The sequence below is a fragment of the Tupaia chinensis genome, unplaced genomic scaffold (genome assembly GCF_000334495.1).
Source record: "Tupaia chinensis unplaced genomic scaffold, TupChi_1.0 Scaffold000395_1, whole genome shotgun sequence".
NCBI classification, from domain to species: domain Eukaryota; kingdom Metazoa; phylum Chordata; class Mammalia; order Scandentia; family Tupaiidae; genus Tupaia; species Tupaia belangeri.
In genome coordinates this window covers 1,150,822-1,171,882 of record NW_006159897.1, presented here as the reverse complement: position 1 = coordinate 1,171,882, position 21,061 = coordinate 1,150,822, and the positions used below count along the sequence as shown (strand labels likewise).

General features: G+C 39.1%; 1 protein-coding gene across 1 annotated transcript in view; it reads left to right on the top strand.

Annotated features, from left to right (window-relative positions):
- RXYLT1 (ribitol xylosyltransferase 1) overlaps positions 1-18,039 on the top strand; it is a 23,036-nt gene extending 4,997 nt beyond the window's left edge. The window contains 4 exon segments of the mRNA XM_006154151.3: positions 1,759-1,861; positions 8,931-9,245; positions 16,562-16,732; positions 17,610-18,039. Of these exon segments, the coding sequence (XP_006154213.1) occupies positions 1,759-1,861; positions 8,931-9,245; positions 16,562-16,732; positions 17,610-18,027 (1,007 nt within the window). The 3' untranslated portion in view covers positions 18,028-18,039.
- The last annotated feature ends 3,022 nt before the right edge of the window (positions 18,040-21,061 follow it).

Below are 21,061 nucleotides of genomic sequence, written 5' to 3'. Positions count from 1 at the left end.
AAAAAAAAAATCCATAGTTCCCTATGGCTACCATAACAAATTACCACAACTTTAGTGGCTCAAAACAACGCAGATGTATTTTCCTCCATTTCTATAGGCCGCGCTCTGAGCTGGGTCCTGCAGCTCTGTTACTTTTGCAGGCACTGTAGGAAAATCGTTACCTTGCCTTCTGCACATCCTTGATTTATGGCCCCATATCATTCTGACATTAGCGTCTGACCTCACATATCCTTTCCCCAGTCCTGACTGTCCTTCCTCCTCTCGTGTTTACAGGTAATCCATCATAGTCTCCCCACTTCAGCATCTAACTTAATCATCCTTTTGCCACATAAGATAACATTAACAGGTTCCAGCAATTAGGATATGGCCATCTTTGGGGGAAGAGTAGTTATTATAATGTGGTGAGCATTATTCAGCCTACCACATTTGGAAACCTTTATCTGGCCACATTTTGTTTGTTTTTAAAGTTTTTGCCATAGGGTATGTACACTTGATAGAGAAATAGAGACAGTGAAAGGGAAAGTGAGAAATGACCCCCACCAGGACCAGCAGTTAGCATAATGGCTATGTCACTGGACTCCCATGTAGTTGACCGCAGTTCGCGTCCCGGACCCAATGGCTTAAACTCACGCCAGGCGCGTATGTGTGCGTGCCCATGATCCTGAGAGGAGAATGGAGGAGAAGGGATTGTGGCGTAGCCATCCCCCCTGGGGAGTGATTTCTTGCTTTCTGTCTCTCTGTCTCTCTCTGTCTATCTGGCGAGCGCACGCAGCCTGTAGCAAAAACCTCTCCAAAAAAAAAAGAAAAGAAAAAAAAAAAGAAATGACCCCCACCAGGGGGGCTGGCTACAACACAATCCATTCTCCTCCATTCTCCTTTCAGGATTTTCCACATGCATGCACACACACCCAGCGTGATTTTCAAGTTGCCAGATCTGAGACTTGAACCATTGTCAACCATGTGGGAGTATAGCACCTTAACTACTATGCCACCTGCTGACCCAGTCCAGGTTTTTAAACATGATTGTTTGATGTCACTTAATACTAGGGTGAAATGAGAATGGAACAAAACACATCTTTTCGTGTAACTAAAAGCAGGTTACCAGAGGCATTGTGTGGTCTCCACATTACATCATTGTGCCACACTGCTCTGCTGTACTCTCTAAACTTTCCTTCAGGTGAAATGACGATAAGGCATCAGGGGCTGCCCCAAGGAAAAAAGAACAGTGGCGTTTGTCTCTGAAGGGCATCATGCAGTCAGGGATGTGTGTTTGAGTGATGAGGTATTGTCTGCTTACATATTGAATGTACATCTATCTACATGAACTCCTTTGGTTGTGTTTGGCACAAAACGGTGAATCCCTTCACCCCTCACAGTATGGAACAGTATGAAAACAGTTCTAATCATATAGCTGTCCACTTCGTAATATAGTTCATTTCATTTCAGAATAAAATAGGTACTAAAGGTCTAGTGATGATTAAAAAGATCTGAAATCTAGAGTAAGGGAGATAATCCCTTTAATACAACCCACATTTTGCTACTTTTTACACTGAAAACCTGTGAGGTCAGTCTCTCATAATATTAGTTATCATATTGATGATTTTGACCTGTTAATGGATAGTACTGCCTGCCGGTGGGTCAAGGGGGAAAGTTCTGGTTTCATAATAAGGTGATATAAGGGAATAGAACATAAACTTATCTCCCACACCACACTAGATGAGACAGTAAATGATTTTTGTTTTTATTTTTAATTACCAGGATTGTATCTCTGGGAGCACATTTTTGAGGGCTTACTTGATCCCAGTGATGCGACCGCTCAATGGAGAGAAGGAACGTCAATTGTAGGAAGGACACATTACAGGTATCTGTTGTACAGCATTGACCTCCGATGTGTCACAATACAACATTTTATGTAAATACTGGAAGAAAAATGAGGAAATATATTCATATAAAAATTTTCATTTCGGGGGCCAGTAGGTGGAGTAGTGGACTCCCACGTGGCCGACTGTGGTTCAAGTCCCAGACCTGGTGGCTTACGTTCTCACTTTACCTCTCTCTCACTCGCACTCTTGCTCTGTTCCTCACTGGTCAAATTAAAATAAGTGAATAAAAGTTAAATAAAAATCATTCTTATAAAAAGAATTGTCTAAAAAAATTTTCATTTTGGGAACCAGCAGTTAGCGTAATGGCTATGTCGCTGGACTCCCACGTAGTCGACCACGGTTCGTGTCCCGGACCCGGTGGCTTCAAACTCACGCTGGGCACGTGTGCAGGCATGCCCAAGATCCTGAGAGGAGAATGGAGGAGAAGGGATTGCGGCGTGACCATCCCCCCTGGGGGGTGATTTCTCGCTTTCTGTCTCTATGTCTCTCTATGTCTTTCTGGCGAGTGCACTCGCCCTATAGCGAAAAACCTCAAAAAAATTTTTTTCATTTAAACTTGTGAATAGAAAAATAAATCTTAGGATTAAATATGTATTCATACAAAAGCTTACTTGAACATTTTCTTATAGAATAAGATACTACATAATCAATCTGTTTCATTTGTGTTTGATTATATGGAAATGTTTGTGCTCTGCACCTTGTAAATTTGATTTGTGATGCCCATTTAACATTCCATATCTTGCAGGAATAATACATAAACCTAAAAGTATTTTCATTTTCTCCTTCACATGGTAGTTCTGTTCACTTTTTATGATATTCAGATTGTATCAATGCTATTGTTATCACTTTTGAAATTTTTAGTTATTAAAACATTTCATGGGACAGCAGGTGGTATGATGGCTAAGGCACTGGACTCCCCCATGGCCAACCACGGTTCAGGTTCCAGACCTGGTGGCTTGAAAATCACACTGGGCATGTATATGTTCAAATTTCTCAAAGGAGAATGGGATAGAAGGGACTGTGGTGTGGCCATCTTCCCTGGAGGGTGATTTCTCACTTTCCCTCTCTCTGTCTGTAAAGAAACCACATGTATCGTATAGCAAAGACCTAAAAAAAAACAAAAAAAAAAAAAAAAAAAAAAGTTTCATGGAAAAGTTCTATCATGATTTAATGGTATACATTACATTTTTTTCTGCAGTACTCAGAAAAAAAATTTAATTCAATAAAACCAATGAATTGCTAAAATTTTGTGTTTTTTTTTAACATAAAACTCTTACCCCTGCATTTTAAAAAAAAATCTTTGTGGATAAATAGAAGTTAGTTCTTTTTATTTAGAAAAGTTAATATAATTGTGTAATATGAAGGAATGCTACTTTACAAACTGGTCAGTGGTCTGGTATCTAAAGGAGCTAGATAACCACATGGCCAACTGCATGTACATATGTGTCCAAAGTCCCCGCAGGTTGGAGAAATGAAGAGATTGAGATGTGACAGTGTCCCATTGGAGAGGTATTTTCTCCCTCTACTTCTGTCTTTCTCTAGCCAGTACATGTGCACTCTGATGGGGGAAGAAAAGGTTATTTTGCTTTCTGTTAAAGATTTTTAAGTATTTCATTATGGGACCAGCAGATAATGTAATGGTTACATTGCTAGACTCCATGTACTCAACTACAGTTTGCGACCCTGACCTGGTTGCTTAAAACTCACACCAAGCTCATGTGTGTACATGCCTAAAATCCTGGGCAGAGAAGGGATTGTGGCATGGCGTGACAGTGATTTCTCACTGTCTCTCTCTGGTGAGCACACATGGTCTGTGACAAAAACTAAAACTAAAACAAAAAAAAAGAAGAAAGAAAGAAAGATAATTGGAAGGGAGAAACCTTATTTAACACCTTAATGAGAATTTCTGTGAAATGCCTGGGATGGCCCACTGTTTATTCTTTCCAATCTAGCCAGAGAAACTGGGCACAAAAGAAATAAAAGGTATTAAAATTGAAAAGAAGTAAAACTATATTTGCACATAAGATGATCTTACATGTAGAACACTAAAGAATATATGCATAAAAATGTTAATGATGGGACCAGCGATGGTGTAATGGTTTCATTGCTGGACTCCCACATGGTTGACCGCAGTATGTGCCCAGCAGTTTTAACCTCACATTGGCGTGTGTGCGTGCATGCCCAAAATCCTGAGAGGAGAATGGAGGAAAAGGGATTGTGGCATGGCCATCTCCCATTGGGGGAGGGGTGATTTCTTTTTTTTTTTTCTTTTCTTTATTTGGAGAGGTTTTTGCTATAGGGTGCATGCACTCGCCAGAAAGAGACAGAGAGACAGAAAGCGAGAAATCACCCCCCAAGGGGGATGGCCATGCCACAATCCCTTCTCCATTCTCTGCTTAGGATCCTGGGCACTCACGCGCTCGTGCCCGGCTTGAGTTTAAGCCGCCAGGTCCAGGACTCGAACTGTGGTCAACTACATGGGAGTCCAGCGACATAGCCATTACGCTAACTGCTGTTCCCAGGAAGGGTGATTTCTTGCTTTCTGTCTCTCTCTCTCCAGCAAGCATGCCCCCTATAGCAAATCTCTCTCTATATATATATATACATGTATGTGTATATGTATATATATATTTTTTATTTTAATTTTATGTGTGAATTATATTATTAGAGGGAAAAATGGAAACCAAAGGTTCTGGTTTCTATTGGGATTCCATTTCTTCTCCATAGAAATCAAGAGAGGAAAAGCTATAGATAATCTCAATTTCATTTGAATTTTCACTGCTGCTTTAGCTGTTTATTTACTTTACATACTTAGAAGGCGGTTTTATTGCACATATCTTTTCAAAGGTTCTATACTTGGAAACTAAACAGGTTTTTAAGATCTTTGGTGATAAGGATTATTTTCCTTTTATTTCCAGGTTTCCATTGCTCTATTTCCCTTCAAGAGCTTGTACGTAGTCTGAAACTTAAAATAATTGGATTTGGTTGTTTGAAAGTAAATATGTGCTATGTGTATAAGTCTAACATTTTTATACTGGGGAAATAAACATGGTTGAGGTATTAGTCAAATGACTATCCATAATATTTTAAATGTTTAGGAAAATTCTTAAAAATCTATTTAAAAGTTAGCGTATGGAAGCTTAAAATTATACAGTGGTACTATGATGGTAACAAAAGATTTGCCGACTTCATTCCCCAAAGAAAATCTAATTTGCCCTTTTCTTTTAAAAATTTTAAACAAGATTTTATTTATAAACAAATAGGAATATTTTAAGACAGATTTTTTTTCAGAATTTATTTTTTTTAATTTATTCATCAGTTGTTTTAATTTGACCAGAGAGAGACACAGAGAGAAAGAGAGAAAGTGAGAAAGCAAGCCAGCCAGCCACCAGGTCCAGGATTCAAACCATAGTCAGCCATGTGGGAGTATGCAGCGCCTTAACCATCACACCATCTGCTGGCCCTGCAAATAGTAATTTATTGTTTCCTTTTAAGATTTAAGAGAACTGTGTAGTCAAGAAAGTTAAACCATTCTAGATTTTTAAAAACACCGTTTTAGGTATATGAAAAGTAGCATATATAATTTACTTGTCCAAAATCAATAAACTTTTATGGAATTGTGAATGTCGAGTTGAATCAGATTATAGGAGTACTAACTTTGTTTTTTTGGTTTTTTTTTTTGAGAAAGAGATTTTTGCTATAGGATGCATGCACTCACTGGAAAGACAGAGACAGAGAGAAAGTGAAAAAGCACTCCTTGGTGGGGATGGCCACACCACAGTGCCTTCGCCTTCATTCTCCTCTTGGGATTTAGGGCATGATGCATACATGCCCAGCATGAGGTTTAAGCTGCTGGGTCTGGGACTCGAACCACATTCAACTATGTGGGAGTCCAGCAACTTAACTGTTACACCATCTGTTGGTCCCAACTTTTTTTTTTAATTGCCAGAGGCACATGTATTTGTCAGAGACAGACAGGTTGAGAAAGAAAAAGTACCCCCCTACGGACGTGGTCATGTTGCAGTTCCTTCTCTATTTCTCCATTCTGTCACAATTTGAGGCATGCATACACAAATACCCAGTGTGTTTTTCAAACCACCAGGGCCAGGATTTGAACTGCAGTCAGCCTTGTGGGATCTGGCTCCCTAATCCACTAGGTTACAGGGCCACCAAGTATTAACTTAAATGTTTTATCTTGTTCACCATCCTTATTTGACCAAATGAGAATCAGAAGTAATGGCTTACCTTGAAGATACTAGAAGAGTTGTTAAATCCTTTAATTATATATTTTTTGTAAATAAGATAGTTTTTGTCTAACTAAACCTTTAGGTTTATAAGCACAGATCATTTCATTTTAGCTTCATGATAATTCTAGAGCAGAATTTAAAAAGATATTGCCAGTATTCCAGGGTTCTTCAGACTCAGGAATGTTGATTCCTATCAGCCCACAGTTCCAAAGAATGTAATCCAGAATACCAGCTCAGTAACTCAGAATGGAAACAGACCTCTCAGTCAGGTCACCTGCTTGGATTGGCCTAGTGGGCACATTCTTTCCACACAGGCAGGCTACAAGTAACACCCATTACCTTTGGGTTTTTTGATTAGCTATGGAATCAAAATATGGGACTTATGTACATGTAATACTCCCAGCTCTTATGCTCTAGAAGGTTAGAAATATAATTCCTTGAGGTCAGCATGTGACATGGTGGTAAAGGCACTGGACTCCTACATGGCCAATTGCGGCTCGAGCCCTGGATCTGGCAGCTTACTTTCTCACTTGGCTGGTGAGAAAGTCTCTCTTGTCAAATTAAAAATAGTAATAATAATAAATGAAGGTAAATAAATAATTCTTTTTTAAAACAGAAATATGACTCTTTGTCTACCACTGAAATGAGTAATATCATAGATCATCTATGCTCAGGATATGAACACATGAATATGTGTAATTCAAACTGAACTTCTGAGTCAGCCTGCTGACAGCGTGTCACTTCGAGATGGTAAAACAGTTCAACTGAGTTATTAAGAGCAAACTCTTACGCCAGACTCTCAGTTCAAATTCCAGCTCTACAATTTAACTGACTGGTTATGGACAAATTTCTTAACCTCTTTCTGCCTGGGTTTCCTCAAGTTTAAAATAAGACAAATAATAGTTTCTATTTCACAGGCTTGTTTTAAAAATTAAATACACTAATAAATGTACAGTGTTTAGAACAGTATCTGACACATAGTAATCACTAGAAAAGTCTTACTGTTATTTTATTATTTTTAGTATTACTTCAGTAAGTACTTCAACATCTGCCTACCTCCCAGATCTGTTTATGTTTCCATTACTGTCTAGTATCTCTCCGTCAGGTACTTCTCCACAAATACCTAATGGTGCACTCGTCATATCAGTGTATCCAGTCAGGTTACAAGCTAGCCTGTAACCTGTCCCATGAGGAAATTTTGCCTACTGTTTAGTCTACTACTACTCATATCCATCATGTAATAATTTATAGTTTAATTTCTTTTTTTTTTAGAAAGATTTTTTCTATAGGGCACCTATGCTTTTCAGAGAGACAGAGAGAGAAAAATCAAGAAATCAACCCCCAGGGGGGATTGCCATGCTGCAATTTCTTCTCCATTCTCCTCTCAAGATTTCGGGCACAGACACACATGAGCCCAGCGTGAGTTTTAAGCTGCTGGGTTCATGGGTTCAGGACATATGGGAGTCCAGTGACATAGTCCTTGTAGGGATTCACTGGTCCCCATAGTTTAACTTTATAAGCCAATTTTGTTTCAAATTTCTAAGAAGAAATTATACTTGTGTTCATCATAGTTTTTGCATGTTCCCAGACTGTCTTCAGGATACTATCATTTTCACATATAGGCATTATCATAAGATAAGTATCTACCTATTTGATAAAACAAAGTTAGGTACTAAATTATTTATCAATTCATTGTTACAAGATGCATTGACATTTTCAGTAAGTATCTGCTACTTATGGAAAAGTTGAACTTACTTTCAAAGAACATGATAGAGTAAAATATAGCTGATCCTATTTTTAGACATTACTGTAATCAGATAGTAAGCTCAGTATTTCTCACAATGAGTGAAAGATTTTAGAAGTGATATTAATGGTTACTGATACTACAATTAGATCAAGTGCTGGACCAAATAAAATTTATGTGCTGCCTACAATAACTAACACCTGTGAAATAGTTTAAACTATCTTTCCTCTTAAAAAAGTTAAATATTTCCAATAAAAATAAAGTTTTTTAAAAGATTTTTGTAATGGTCCCCAGTCCATTGTTTTCCTTTCTTCCTCAGAGGCACTCACTCTCCTAATTTGGTATATATATTTCTCTTCAATTTTTTTTATGTTTATAGTCATACCAGATATGTAGCACAAATATTTTTAGATACTTTCAAATTTACCTATAATTATTATATACTGTGAGTATTCTTCAGCTTGCTTTTTCCTTTAATGTTGTATTTTTGAAACCATCTTCATGGAATGCTTATAATTCCATCTTCTGTTTCTCAATTCATCATCCCTCTGTCATCCATTTGTATAGACACTATTCACATGAAGAGTATGCTAGCAGCTCATCCGATAAAATGACTGAGAACTACAAACATCAACCTTTGTGGGTTGGACTACCCCATGATTTGCAGAGTTTTGTGCATTTCAACAGCATCCTACACTTATAGCTTAAATGCTACCCAGAATTTAATTTTCAGTGTGGTAACAATTTTAAAAGCTCCAACTTCTGATAGTTATATATAAGTTGATCTGTCTACACCAAAGTTTCTCATTAATCTATAGCTATACCCTTTCACCATGTGTTAAAAAAACTTATATTGTAGAAGTCTCATTTCTATTAGGTCATTGGGATAGTCATGGCTTCTTTTTCTATGCAAAAATCTATCATGACTTCCCCGACAACTCAGTAGAAAGGATATGGATTCAGTCTCATTGTAGACTTTATGTACAGTGATTAAAAACTTTGATACTGCATACCTCTGTTCGGTTTTAATCTATCTCTTGTTATTGTTTTTAACAGCTTCATCACAGGTCCAGCCGTGGTCCCGGGTTCCTTCTCCATTGAAGAGAATAATGTGGTACTCGTTTTAAATGGAAGAGAAAAAGCAAAGATCTTTTATGCCACCCAGTGGCTACTTTATGCAGAAAATTTAGTGCAAACTCAAAAACTCCAGCATCTTGCTGTTGTTTTGCTTGGGAATGAACAGTGTGACAATGAATGGATAAACCGATTCCTCAAAAGAAATGGAGGCTTTGTGGAACTGCTTTTCATAATATATGATAGCCCCTGGATTAATGATGTGGATGTTTTTCAGTGGCCATTAGGAGTAGCAACGTAAGTACAAAATATTACTAATTTTCTTTTTGTAAAAAAAAAATATATATATATATTTTTTTTAATTTAACTTTATTTATTTATTTACCTTAATTTGACGAGAAAGGACCAGAGTGAGAGAGACAGAGGGGTGGGGGGGGGAGTGAGAAAGCAAGCTGCCATGTCCAGGACTTGCACCATGGTTGGCCCTGTGGGAGTCCAGCGCCCTTAACCACTACACCACTTACCTATTATTAATTTTCTAGACTCTAAGATCCGTGTTGCTGAATAGGAAGATGGTGATTTTAAATTGTAATAAATTTAGTTTGTATGGGCTCATAAAATCTTTTCTGAAAGCAAAACTAGGGTGTGATCTCATGCTTCTTTTAAAACAATAATGTTTGTAGTGTATTTTATCCTTTTATGAGGGGAGAAGATGACTTATTTTCTGGTTTTAAAACCCTGGGACCAGCAGTTAGTGTAATGGCTATGTTGCTGGACTCCAATGTAGTCGACTGCGATTCTAGTCTTGGACCCAGTGGCTTAAACTCATGCCAGGCGTGTGGTGCATGTGTGCCCAAGATCCTGAGAGGAGAATGGAAGAGAAGGAATTGTGGCATGGCCATCCTCCCTGGGGGGGTGAGGGAGTGATTTCTCACTTTCTGTCTCTCTGTCTCTCTCTGTCTTTCTGGTGAGCACATGCACCCTATAGCAAAACCTTCTCAAAAAAAAAAAAAGGCATAGAATGGATTTTCAAGTTACATTGCTGGACTCCTACACAGTCGACCATGGTTCAAGTCCCGATTCCGGTGACTTAAAACTGAAGCTGGATGTGTTTGCATGCATGCCCAAAATCCCAAGAGGAGAATGTAGGAGAAGGGATTGCAGCATGGCCACCTCCCATGGGGGGTAATTTTTTGTTTTCTGTCCCTCTGTCTCTCTGGCAAGGACATACTCCCCCCAAAAAGAGTACCTTAAAGAAATGTTTAGTAGAGAATGACAGACTGTCTTAAAAACAGTGATAGAGTATGTATAACTTACAATTTAAAAAATTAAAGTCAATATTATTATATCAAGAGTACATCGTACTTTTGGATTTGGACCTAACTGAATTTGCACAAATCTCTTCTATAAAAGGAGGAATTACTTAAATGGTAGCAAAGGTTTCTCAGTATATGGTCTTTTTCCAAATATATTTATTTATCTTTTTATTAATAGGTTTTTAATTAGGTTGACTTTAAGGTAAGTTGCCAGGGGACCAGTAGACGGCATGGTGGTTAAGGTGCTGGATTCCACAATTAGAGTTCAGACCCAGGGGATTAGAAAACACAGTAGGTGCATGTGTATGTACATGTGCATATGCGTGTGTGCCCAAAATTTTGAGAGGAGAATGAAGGAGAAGGGATTACGGGTGGCCATTCCCCCAGAGGTGACTGTTCACTTTGCCTGTCTCTATCTTTCTCCAGCAAGCACATGTACCCTGTGGCAACAATCTTTAAAAAAAAAAAAACAAAAACAAACTAAAAAAAAAAACTCTTCTCCCCTTTTTTTAAAAAGAATTATTTTATTTAACTTTATTTATTTATTTTTAATTTGATCAGAGAGGGACAGAGAGAAATGGAGTAAGAGAGAGAGAGAGAGACAGTGAGAAAGCAATCCACCAGATCTGGGACTCAAACCGCAGTCAGCCATGAGGGAGCCTAGCGTCCTTAACCACCTCACCACCTGCTGGCCCCAACATAGAAAAGAAAGAAAAAACAAAAAACAAAAGAAAAAGGTTAAGTTGCCACTACTGCATAAACTTGCTAAGAGCAGGAATTTTTGTCTCTTACTCACTGCTCTATCGGCACCGCCTAAAATAGCACAGGGCAGAGTAGGCACTGGAATGTTTGTTGAGTGGATGAATTATGAAAAATCTCACAGACATGAGTTTCGAATCAGACATCACCATTCGTTATTCACTGTTCTACCACTGGTTACCAGATGTGACCTTAGAAGTCACACGAATGTCACCAATGGTTATCACTGAGGTTCACCAGCCCCAGGATTGCAGCATGGCCACCTCCCATGGGGGGTAATTTTTTGTTTTCTGTCCCTCTGTCTCTCTGGCAAGGACATACTCCCCCCAAAAAGAGTACCTTAAAGAAATGTTTAGTAGAGAATGACAGACTGTCTTAAAAACAGTGATAGAGTATGTATAACTTACAATTTAAAAAATTAAAGTCAATATTATTATATCAAGAGTACATCGTACTTTTGGATTTGGACCTAACTGAATTTGCACAAATCTCTTCTATAAAAGGAGGAATTACTTAAATGGTAGCAAAGGTTTCTCAGTATATGGTCTTTTTCCAAATATATTTATTTATCTTTTTATTAATAGGTTTTTAATTAGGTTGACTTTAAGGTAAGTTGCCAGGGGACCAGTAGACGGCATGGTGGTTAAGGTGCTGGATTCCACAATTAGAGTTCAGACCCAGGGGATTAGAAAACACAGTAGGTGCATGTGTATGTACATGTGCATATGCGTGTGTGCCCAAAATTTTGAGAGGAGAATGAAGGAGAAGGGATTACGGGTGGCCATTCCCCCAGAGGTGACTGTTCACTTTGCCTGTCTCTATCTTTCTCCAGCAAGCACATGTACCCTGTGGCAACAATCTTTAAAAAAAAAAAAACAAAAACAAACTAAAAAAAAAAACTCTTCTCCCCTTTTTTTAAAAAGAATTATTTTATTTAACTTTATTTATTTATTTTTAATTTGATCAGAGAGGGACAGAGAGAAATGGAGTAAGAGAGAGAGAGAGAGACAGTGAGAAAGCAATCCACCAGATCTGGGACTCAAACCGCAGTCAGCCATGAGGGAGCCTAGCGTCCTTAACCACCTCACCACCTGCTGGCCCCAACATAGAAAAGAAAGAAAAAACAAAAAACAAAAGAAAAAGGTTAAGTTGCCACTACTGCATAAACTTGCTAAGAGCAGGAATTTTTGTCTCTTACTCACTGCTCTATCGGCACCGCCTAAAATAGCACAGGGCAGAGTAGGCACTGGAATGTTTGTTGAGTGGATGAATTATGAAAAATCTCACAGACATGAGTTTCGAATCAGACATCACCATTCGTTATTCACTGTTCTACCACTGGTTACCAGATGTGACCTTAGAAGTCACACGAATGTCACCAATGGTTATCACTGAGGTTCACCAGCCCCACTTGCCATTTTCAGTTTTCAGAGACTGTTGACTGCAGTCTTGCTGCTTACACTTACCTGTGCTTATATGCGATTCTTGGCACCCAGCCTCCTGGGCAGAACTACAACTGGGCCGTTGGGCATATTTTGGAATGGTGCCAGAGTTAGTGAACAGAAGATCCTTATGTTGCAGTGTGCTGTGTCCTCTTCATACAGTAGCTTGGGAGAATGCCAGAATTTAATTGCCATCAGATTTCAATGTGAATAAGGACTTATCTGCAGAAAATAATGGCAAGAATGGTTAAGCCTTTTATCCTAGAACACTGAATGAGAGAAACTTCCAGATGCTATTATCTATATTATTGGACTAATGTTCTATAATTAAGATGTAACCATTTAATATTCAAAGAGTTTAATAGTCTGTATCAGCCTCAACACTGTCACTATATTACATTTTGCAAATCTCATTCTTTTGTGTCAGATACAGATTTTTAGTGAGGCATGTTTAAGGTACATGGTAGAAAACAAAATTGGTAAATTTATTTCACTGTGATTTATAAAGGATAAATCTTAATAGAATGAGCCCCATTTTGGGCTAACTGCTTTTCTTTTTTTTTTTTTTTTTAATTTGTCATACAGTGTGTGTACTTACTGGAGAGAGACAGAGAAAGAGAGAGAGAAAGTGAGAAAGCACCATCCCCAGAGGTAGGGAAGTTGTCGGCCATGCCACTGTTCTTTCTCCTCCATTCTCTTGGGATTTTAGGCAGGCATCCATGCAAGCCCAGCGTGGTTTTCGGACTGCCAGGTCCAGATCTCAAACCACATAGTAAGCCATGCGGGATCCAGCCCTTAACCTTCATGCTAACAGCTGGCCTCCTGTCTAGTTTTTTCTATTGAGGGAAAAAAAAGTTCAATTTGTTTTGCTGAGGATCACAGTCATATTTCATAATTTTTTTTTTGGCCATACCATTTTGGTCATTATTCAGAGTATACCTACTCTTAGCAAACTCTACAGTCTATTGTAGGTATCTAAAATAGTTAATACAGGCCTGTGCAATTATAAAGAGGGAAAATCAAAAGCAATGAGTAAAAGTAAAGGGGGAAATAAATGAAATGTGACTTAAAAGTAGTATCGGGAAAATGTTCACATTTAACATAGGAAGGTTTAGAATAGCCAACTGGTGTAATAAGCCTCTCAAAACTCTGATCAAGTATAGATAGATGTCTTAAGAATAAATTTTACTGGGACCAGTAGATAGTGTAATGATTACATCTCTGGATTCCCAAGTAGTCAACCATGGTTCGAGCCCTGGACCCAACAACTTAAAACTCATGCCAGGCATGTATGGGTGCATGCCCAAGATCCCAAGAGGAGAATGGAGGAGAAGGGATTGTGGTGTGACCATCCCCCCTGGGGATGGGTGACTTCTCACTTTCTGTCTCTCTGTCTCTCTCTGGCAAGTGCATGCACCCTATAGCAAAAATCTCTCAAAATAGAAACAAAAACAATAAATTTTACTATCTAACTGTTGTTCTCTGAAAAAGACATTCTTAGAATAAAAAGAACAAAACAGAATAATTGTAGAATGATCGTATATGTGTGCTTTGTTCTTTTTAGTGTTAGGTCTTCAAAACAATGTTTTTAAAGAATTGTTTTATTTAACTTTATTTACTTATTTTGATTTGACCAGAGAGTGTGAGAGAGAGAGAGAGTGAGAAAGCAAGCCACCAGGTCCGAGACTTGAACCACAGTCGGCCATGTGGTGGTCCAGCACCCTTAACCACCATGCCACCTGCTGGCCCCTAAAAACAAAATTTTTTAAGACCAGGTATCACTATCATGACCCTCCAGCCTCAGCCTTTGGAGTATCTAGGACTACATGCTTCCACCACTGAGCCCAACTGTTTATGGTGGGCTAGGAATTGAACTTGGGCCTGCCATGTAGCCTTGGGCTGCTGAGTAGAGTGTTTCAACACATACTAGCATGGTTAGGCCAAAACATTTAATTCTCCCAGATGAACCACATTTTTCTGTTTTATGGGTTTTTTTAGATTTTTTGCCATAGGGCACATGCACTCACAGAAGAGAGAAGCAGAGAGAAAAGGAAAGTGAGAAATCATCTCCCAGTGGTGATGACCACACCACAGTCCCTTCTTCTCCATTCTCCTCTCAAGGTTTTGGGTGCACTAGCACACATACCTGACATGTTTTTCAAGCCACCAGGTCCAAGACTCAAACTTTACAGCTGCCCATGTGAGATCTGGATCTTAACAACCACACCACCTGCTCCCCCTTGTTCTGTTTTTAATGCATCACTTTAAATCTAAAACAAAACAAGACAAAATGAAAAACAAAGGTCATCAGTGGAGCATGTTAATAAGACATCTGCCCAAGCCTACTCCTACAGCATTCTGACTCAGTAGGTTTGGGGTAAGAACTCAGTCACTTGTTTTGTTTTTTTAAGGTTTTTACCATAGGGTGCATGCACTCCTTGAGAGAGATAAAGTCAGTGAGAAAGAAAGTGAGACATCACTCCCTAGGGGGAAAACCGCATTGCAGTCCCTTCTTCTCCATTCTCCTCCTGGGATTTTGGGCAAGCAAAGTCACATAGCCGGTGTGATTTTCAAGCCACCAGGTCCGGGATGCAAACTGTGGTCAGCCATGTGGGTATCCAGCACCGTGACCTCTATGGTACCTGCTGGCCCCAGTTCAGTCACATTTAAGACCCTCTGAAAAAATCTATCCTTTGGGAAGAACCCATATTTGTAAACCATTTTGAAACATTTTGCTTTTCCCCAGTGACACTACATAACCTGTTTCTATAATGTAAGATGGAGAGTGGTCATTCTAGTGTTGTTGGACTACATCAGTGGTTCTGAGCCAAGAACATTTTTGCCCTCCCAGAAGCCTCTGGCAATGTCTGCAGACAGTTTTGGTGTGACAACTGGCATCTCGGGTGGAATCCAGGGACTGCTAAATACCTCACAATGCACAGGACAGCCAGCACAACAACAAAGGATTTGACCCCAAATGTCAGCAGTGCTGAGGCTGAGAAGTCCTGTTAACAGATGAACTGTTAGGTACGGTTATGCTTCCATGTGAAGATTGTGTCTCAGGCATATGGTCTGATCCCTATTACTGTCACATGTCCACAGGAATGGACCACTTGGAGCAGGCCTCTCCTGTATGGCCTACAAGGTTTTACATGTACTTGGAGAGCCTTTGGAGTTAATTTTTTAGAGCTCTTTGTGATAACAATATGTATTTTGAAATCTTTATTTTTCTATTTATTCCTTTTTTTAAAAAAAAAGTTATTTTATTTAACTTTATTTATTTATTTAGTTAGTTAGTTATCTTCGACCAGAGAGAGACAGAGCAAGAGTGAGAGAGAGAGAAAGCAAGCCACCAGGTCCGGGACTCAAACCACGGTCAGCTATGTCAGAGTCCAGCGCCCTTAACCACTACGCCATCTGCTGGCCCCTATTTTTTCCTTTTAATTGATACATAATAATTATATGTGTTTGTGGAGAACAAAGATATTTTGATATATGTTTCCTGTGTGAAGTGATTGGATCAGGTTTATTGACGAATTCAACACCTCTCATACTTTTTGTTATTTTGTGGTGAAAACATTTAAAAATCTATTCTTTTTTCAATTTTGAAATATGCTATGCATTATTATTTATTATAGTCATCATTCTACACAGTAGATCACTAAAGTTTATTCCTCCTGTCTAAATAAAACTTTGTTCACTTTGATCAACATCTCCCCTTTCCTCAGTAATACCCTCCCCCACATTATTCTGAAATCTTTTTATCACCTGATTAAAACAATAGCTAAATCAAGATCATTATGAATGTTGAGGAGCCTTTATAGTTAAAAAGTCTTGAGTTAACATACCTAACAATTGCAGGTGCATAACTTTAGTCATAAAATCAGAATTTTGTAAGAGATGTCAGTTTGAGGTTCTCTTTTCTTTTTTCAATCAGTAGATTCAGGGAGTTTTACAAAGTAACTATGGAAAATTATGATTGGAGACTTAGAAGTCATAATTTATCTCTCCTCTATACATCCTGTTATCTAAGAGGTGGGGTTTGGGGGATTTTGTTGATCCCATGTCTTATATGAACTCATACTTATTTTTATAGGTATCGGAATTTTCCTGTGGTGGAGGCAAGCTGGTCAATGCTGCATGATGAAAGGCCATACTTATGTAATTTCTTAGGAACCGTTTATGAAAATTCATCCAGACAGGCACTTATGAACATTTTGAAACAAGATGGGAATATTAAACTTTGTTGGGTTTCAGCAAGAGAACAGTAAGTTCTATATTTTCGTGATTCATTCACTTGGTCCTCTTTTGAGAATCACTTTATGTTGAAAGCACAGAAGGTTCCCAAAGAGCATTGTTAGCTCCATTTATATCCGTTTTCCCACAAGATGCGTTAGTAATTTAAGTGTGAAAAGACTGAGTTGTATACATTTAAAATAGGGAGAACCTCCTCCAGCTATAGTCCATTTTGAAGAGGACTGCTAATAATTGTCACTTGGCAACCTGTCAGTTGAGTCTGATAAAAACGCGTCAGTCATGGCGTCCTTCTGTGACAGAACCCACTGTGACCAGTCAGACCTTCTCTTCTACATCCCCCATGGTTAATCTGCTTCAGCCAGCTTGGCACTCCTACTGCGCCTCAACCATGCCAAGCATATGCTACCTCGTGGCCTTCACTCATGCTCACTCTATTCTCACTCCGTTCTCCCTGCCCCAGGTCTGATGGCTGCTCCCTCACCTCCAACTTAGTGCTCAGATGCCTCTTCAATGAAACAGTCTTTGATAACTACCCCTTCAGAAACTCCCTCCCCATGTCTCATATTTTATCTTTCATTACAACATTTAACATTTCATAAATTGACTATTGATTACTATCCATCTCTAAAACTAGAACTAGAACATAAACTGTATGAGGACGTGGTAGGGAGGAGAACACCTGGCACTCAGGAAACACAGGTTGAATTAATATTAGTCATTCAGAAGTTTTATGGTAACTACATACTGAGATTTGAGATTTCTCTTATGCCTGTCAGCTCTATCATGTGTTCACCACTTCCTTTAACATGAATGAGATGCAATCTTTTCTTTCACAAAATATATGCTCACTGAAGTGAAAATAACAGTCAATTTTTCTGACTTTCTAGATGGCAGCCTCAGGAAACAAATGAAAGTCTTAAGAATTACCAAGATGCTTTGCTTCAAAGTGATCTCACGTTGTGCCCAGTAGGAGTAAACACCGAATGTTACAGAATATATGAGGCTTGCTCCTACGGCTCCGTCCCTGTGGTGGAAGATGTGATGACAGCCGGCAGCTGTGGAAACGCATCCGTTCACCGGAATGCTCCACTGCAGTTACTCAAGTCCATGGGTGCTCCCTTTATCTTTATCAAGAACTGGAAGGAACTTCCTGCTCTTTTAGAAAAAGAAAAAACTTTAATTTTACAAGAAAAGATTCAAAGAAGAAAAATATTACTCCAGTGGTATCAACGTTTCAAAACAGAACTAAAAACAAAGTTTACTAATATTTTAGAAAGTTCATTTTTAATGAATAATAAAGGTTAACTGTTAATTCTCTTTTTGAGCAGAAATCTGGTTTTTCAAATCATTTCTAAAGCTGGTTCTGTGAGTGTGTTCATGTGTATTTACAAATGTGCTTTGAGGCACCTTGGTGAACTCCCGGTTATGTGTGTAATGTTGACTCAGTGTTCCTTTATTGAGCCACACCTGTGTACAAGTAAAAAGTTAAAATGGGACCAGCAGATGGCGTAATAGTTACATAGCTGGATTCCCACCTAGACAAACTCAGCTGAGTCTCGGACATGGTGGCTTGGAACTCACACTGGGCATACGCGTGTGTGTGAGTGCATGTGTGTGTGTGTGTGTGTGTGTGTGTAAGATCCTGGGAGAAGAGTGGAGAAGAAGGGATTGCAGCGTGGCCATTCCTCCTGGGGGCGGGGGGTGATTTCTCACTTTCTCTTTCACTATCTCGCTCTCTCTGTCTCTTAGGCAAGTACATATGCCCTAAGGCAAAAACTTTTTAAAGAAAAACAATTAAGTTAAAATTTTACTCAAACTTACTTCTACAGAGTAGAATGATTTCTGGGCCAGCAGGTGATACGGTGGTTAAGACGCTGGACTCCCACATGGCCAACTGTGGTTCAAGTCCTGGACCCAGCAGTTTGAAAAATCATGCCAGGCACCTGTATGTGCATGCTTAAAATCCCAAGAGAAGAATGGAGGAGAAAGGACTGTGGCCTGGCCATTACCCCTGGGAGCTGACTTATTTTCCTTCCAACTCTCTCTGCTGCTCTCTGATAAGCACACTTGTCCTATGACAAAAAAAAAAAATGACTATTTCAGGTTGCTTTGTTGTTGGTATCAGAGAATTTTATGTCTCAGGAAAAATTGCCAGGTGACAAAATGCTTTACACATTAAATATTTGGTAACATCTACTATGTACCATGAGCCTCACTAAATGTTAGGGATAAAAACATACAAATAAAAACTAGTCCTGTCCTCAAGTGCTCACAGCCTGATGGAGTAGATATTTACAGAATGTTCATGCTAAGAATTCAAGTGACAATTACAAAAACCTGTGGAGATTCAGAGAAAGGCCCATTCAGGGGTACAGCTTTCAGACTTAAATGGAATTTCAAAGATGAATAGATAGGGTAGCATCTTCTAGTAGGGACATTGGGGTAGCTTCTTTTTTACCTCTCCTCTAAGATAACAGAACTAAGAACTTAACAGTCAGCTTCGTTCAAGAGATCAAGGCTTTCTAAGGAGCAGATATGAGCCAGATAGGCCTACATGGACATAGACCATGTACTGCTCAGCTCTCTGCCTTTTGTTATGCCTTTGATTTTTTAGGCATCAGCATCATGCATCAAATAAACCTCTAACTTTATAAATTACCCACTCTCGGTATTTCTGTTAGCAGTGCTATAGCAAACTAAGACAAACCATGAACACCATCTTTTCTGGATACCCTGTAGCCATGACTTTCCATTTGGTTCGTCGCTCAGTGATTGACTTACAACGCGCTCAGCATGTTGCTGATGCAGCTCTGCCCATCTGTAATAAATGGTTGAATATGTACTTACTCAAAGCAGCAGATCTGTATCCATTTGTTCATTCACCCTGAATTTAGACCTCATCTACTAACTGACTCATAAATCTCAAGATGCTTAGAGTCTCTTAGAAGTCTTGCATACAAATAACTAGGGATAGCAACATGGCAAAATGGAAAGTACACTGACCAAGGGCTCCAAAAACATTGGTTTTGAGATCTAACTCTGCCAATATCCAGTTACTTTTTGGACACACACACCCAGCTTTTTGTGCAGGCTGCCAGGGGTGAGAGTGAGAGTCAAACCATCATTGGCCATATGGGATCCAGCTCCCTTAACCACCAGGCTACAGGGCCAGCCTATGAGGACATTTTTACATTACCTACCTTATTTTTTAAGAATTATTTTGACTTTATTTTATTTTTATTTAATTTATTTATTTTAATTTGACCAGAGAGAGAGAGAGAGAAAATGAGAAAGCAAGCTGCTCAAACTATGGTCTGCCATGTGGGAGTCCAGTGCCCTTAACCACTATGCCACCTGCTGGCTCCTACATTCCCTACTTTTGAAATTCTGCTTGGGCATGGATATTCTTTTTTTAATTTTTAATTTTTAATTTTTTTATAGAGAGAGGTTTTTTTGCAATAGAGAGCATGTGCTCAACAGAGACAGAGAGACAGACAGAAAGTGAGAAATCACCCCCGGGGAAGAATGACCTTCACAATCCCTTCTCCTCCGTTCTCCTCTCAGGATTTTGAACACACACGTGCATATGCCTGGCATGAGTTTTAAGCTGCTGGGTCTGGGACTCAAACCACTGTTGACTGTGTGGGTATCCAATGACATAACCATTATGCCATCTGCTGGTTCCCAGGCATAGATGTTCTAATGGCATTGTTTTCAGGTTCTATCAAGCATCAGAATGAACAGCTGAAAAACTTGTTAAAATGCAAATGGTGGGGCCCACCCCCAATTTCTGATTCAATAGGTCTGGGGTAAGGCTAATAAAATGACTTTTAAAAAAAATTTTTTTTTTAATTTGCTATATTCTATACCAGTACATAGCATAGTGGTTAAATTGCTGGACTCCCACATGGCTGACCACGATTTGAGTGCTAGATGCGGTGGCTTGAAAATCATGCCTGGCGTGTGTGTGTGTGTGTGTGTGTGTGTGTGTGTGTGCACGCGCGTACCCAGGATTCTTGAAGGAGGATAAAGAAGAAGGGATTGTGTCATAGTCATCCCCCTCCAAGAGGTGATTTCTCAGTTTCCCTCTCACTGTCTGTTTCTCAGCCAGCAAAGCGCCCCTAAGGCAAAAAAAAAAAAAAAAAAAGAAAAAGAAAAAATTTGCCATATGGAACATGCGCTCACCAGAGAGTGAATGAAAAAGCACCTTCCAGGGGATGAGGCAGGAAAAATCTTGAAAATGGAAGTGGGTAAAGGGATTGGAGCATCTGTCCATGTGACTAGGTAGGAAAATCCAATCAGGGCAGGAAATTCCCCACCTGAGGTAAGGTAGGCAAGA